Genomic DNA, 2,898 nt, shown 5'->3' on the forward strand with positions numbered 1-2,898 from the left:
TTAGTAAGAGAAGGGCTGTCTTCTAAGGGAGTCATTGTTTTGTCACAGATCTGGAACACAAGGGGCCCTTGCCTGTCTGGACTTGGGGGAGGGGTGAAGACTGAGTTAAGACCTTCTCATTGACCTATCTCCCTCTCCTCCTTTGCAAATGCTAAGGATCTAAACCAGAACTTGAGCTTGCTGGGTAGAGTTCAACCTGTTAGCTATACTCCAAGTCCTCTCTTTCCACCCAGCACCCAGCTCTCCAAACTCCCAGAAAGCAGCCTTAAGTAAGCAGACACGGTTTATCCCCCCCTGGGCACCTGAATGCAGCATCCTCTCCTTCCTTTTTTCCAGATATTTCTGCAGCAGCTCAGAGCAGTCATCCTTCAGGTAGGCTTCTAACTTTCGCTGAAACATCTGAGCTACAGTGCTGCTCCCCGTCGTCAGGGAACTCAGGTTTTGGTTCAGGGTGCAGAGATCCACACCATCATAGGCGAACTGGTCATACCAGCGAAGCAGGTGCCCATCTGGCTCCACATCGCAACCCCGCAGGCACTGCAGTGTGTGAGAGTCTAGGGAGGACATAGATGGCTGTCAGTCTTGTCGGGAACTGCAGCACCACTAGAGCACAGACCAAGTCCATGCTATCCCTGCAGGCTCTTCTTTTTTTTGAGGAACCTGGCAGGTGTTGGGTGAAACTCCTGTCCAGTGAATGTGGACAATCCTGGTACAACCCTGGGATGGGTCGGGGTCACTCACCGTCCATGCTCTCGTTGTAAAGACGAATCAGGGTCATCAGGTTCCTTTCAGACAGCCGTGCTTGAGTCCTGACTATGTGAATCTGTTGTTCCCAGAACTCTGGCCCCTCCTGCTCCAGCGCGCGGAGATCCAAGCTCGGAGTCCCCGGGTAGTCTGTGTCCAATCGCAGGAACTCTGCATCATCCACGTTACGGACGACTATGATCCGGGGCTCCGGGAGGCCGGGCCACGACATGACAGTGGTGAAATACCGCAGGGAGTGGGAACCTAGGAGCGGCGCATGGTGAGACCCCGACCTCCTCCCATAATCCTGTAACCCCGGGAGGGTGTGCTGGGCAGGCAGGGGAACAGTGCACTGGGGCTCTGGGACAGATGGTGAAGTGGGCGGGAGGATCTTGCTGGGTGGTGTTATCCCTAGTCTTCCCAGCAGAGATCTTTCCCTCCCGGGTCTCACTCACTCAAAGAGGTCCGAGTCCAGGACAAGCGGGCGTCCAGCTGCAGGAGAAGGGCGCAGACCACAGCGGCCTTGAGGACCCAAGGCATATGGGTCTGGGCCGGATCTTGGACAACTTTATAAACCAGAACGGCAGTGATTGTATTATCTCAAAACCCAACTTCGAAATGCAATCGCGAGTGGAAAACACCCAAATTCATCTTCTATTTTTCGTTGGAAATTCTTCCGGTGACAGAAGCGGCCACCGGGTCTGATAATTCCCTGGTCTACATCCTGAACCCTCTTGATCTGGGCCCTTGTCGGAAGAAAGGGCGTTCCTTTCTCCACTTCCTTTCTAAGAACCCTGAAAACTTCATCTTAGCCCAGCGATTGGCTTCTTGTCGTCGTTATTAGCCAATCAAATAATTGGGGGAAATTAGCCTACAGAGAGCGAGAACTACTGCCAAGTCATCAATATCTAGGCAGAAAAACTCTAGAGAAGTTAGGGATTCGAAAGTGAAACTGAGCCAGAGAGGGAATCTCCCAGTTGCTCCTTTCTCCCTGAGATCCTGAGAGCCATTACCAGGGAGGGACTGCGCAGACTCCCCAATCCCCAGAAAGAGCAGAAAGAACTGCTCCTTTTACTCTGTCTTCTGGAGACCTATTCAGAGGTTGTCTGTGGAATCCAGGGAGACTGCAGACTGATCTCAGGCCCTCTCATGGAACATAGGACTCTCACCCAGGGCCTATGTTGGCAACAGCCAGCTGGTTTGGGAATTCACTGGAGACAGGTGATCCCTTCTCCCATCTATCTGTCTATCTTTCTGCCTGCCTATCTATCTATCTATCTATCTATCTATCTATCTATCTATCTATCTATCTATCTATCTATCTATCTATCTCCCTGTCTGTTCCAGGACTTTCTTTCTTCTTCTTTTTTTTTTTTTAGACTAGTCTTGCCTCAAACTCAGAGGTTAATCTGCTTCTGCCTCCTGAGTGCTGGCATTAAAGGCATGCCCTGTCATGGATCAGTGAGATGTATTTTCTCAGTAAGCATGCCAAGTTGACCATCTAGCACTATGGAGTTTCCCACAAGGCTGCCCCATCTCTAAATCAGAGTTCTCAAAGCTTACAGGGAACCTGTGGCAGGATTCCATTTCTCAGTTCTGGGGCGAGGTCCCCTGTTCTTGCTGGATGGAACAGAGCAGGACTGTTGGTAACTGTCCATGGACCAGGTACTCTGGGTGCTTTGGGTGGCTTTATGAAGGCCAGTGAAGGAAATCTCCTGTGGAGAGTCATCACACTGTGGGTATGGGCACAGAAGGACTTAGTCCCTTTAATAGTTGCTCTGATTAGGACAGTCCCTCAGGATAAAGTCAGCTGATGTGGAGCCCTAATGACCTTTGCAGAGTCCCTTCACTGAACTTAGCATTTGATGAACTGACCATGTGAAGGTGAATAGCCAGGCTGTTCACTGGGGAGGGCTGGGGAGAAAGAGGCCAGCACTGCCTCATTCTTCTTTGTGTTGGAAGAACATGGGTCATTAAAGTCTAATTGAGCTAGATTGAGGGTAGTAGTGAATGAAAATGGTACAGCCAGTTCTAGGTATGGTGGAGGTAAAGGAAGAGCCCAGACTGAACAAAGCTAGCAGAATACACCTGGCCATGAGAGGGAGTTGGAGAAAGGCAATGGAGGTGGAGAGAGAGAGAGAGAGAGAGAGAGAG

General features: G+C 50.7%; 2 protein-coding genes across 4 annotated transcripts in view; one reads left to right on the top strand and one right to left on the bottom strand.

The window, feature by feature from the left end:
• LOC116075380 (class I histocompatibility antigen, Gogo-B*0101 alpha chain-like) overlaps nt 1-1,526 on the bottom strand; it is a 4,740-nt gene extending 3,214 nt beyond the window's left edge. The window contains exons 1-3 of the mRNA XM_031348507.1: nt 1,200-1,526; nt 742-1,008; nt 162-554 (exon numbers count right to left, since the gene is read on the bottom strand). Coding sequence (XP_031204367.1) covers nt 162-554; nt 742-1,008; nt 1,200-1,284 — 745 coding nt within the window. The 5' untranslated portion in view covers nt 1,285-1,526. The remainder of the gene's footprint in view (nt 1-161; nt 555-741; nt 1,009-1,199) is intronic.
• Nucleotides 1-2,898, top strand: part of LOC116074627 (H-2 class I histocompatibility antigen, D-37 alpha chain-like) — a 714,163-nt gene that overhangs the window by 677,386 nt on the left and 33,879 nt on the right. The gene's annotated exons all lie outside the window — the stretch shown is intronic.

This window comes from Mastomys coucha, unplaced genomic scaffold, assembly GCF_008632895.1.
Source record: "Mastomys coucha isolate ucsf_1 unplaced genomic scaffold, UCSF_Mcou_1 pScaffold3, whole genome shotgun sequence".
In the NCBI taxonomy this organism is placed as follows: Eukaryota; Metazoa; Chordata; class Mammalia; order Rodentia; family Muridae; genus Mastomys; species Mastomys coucha.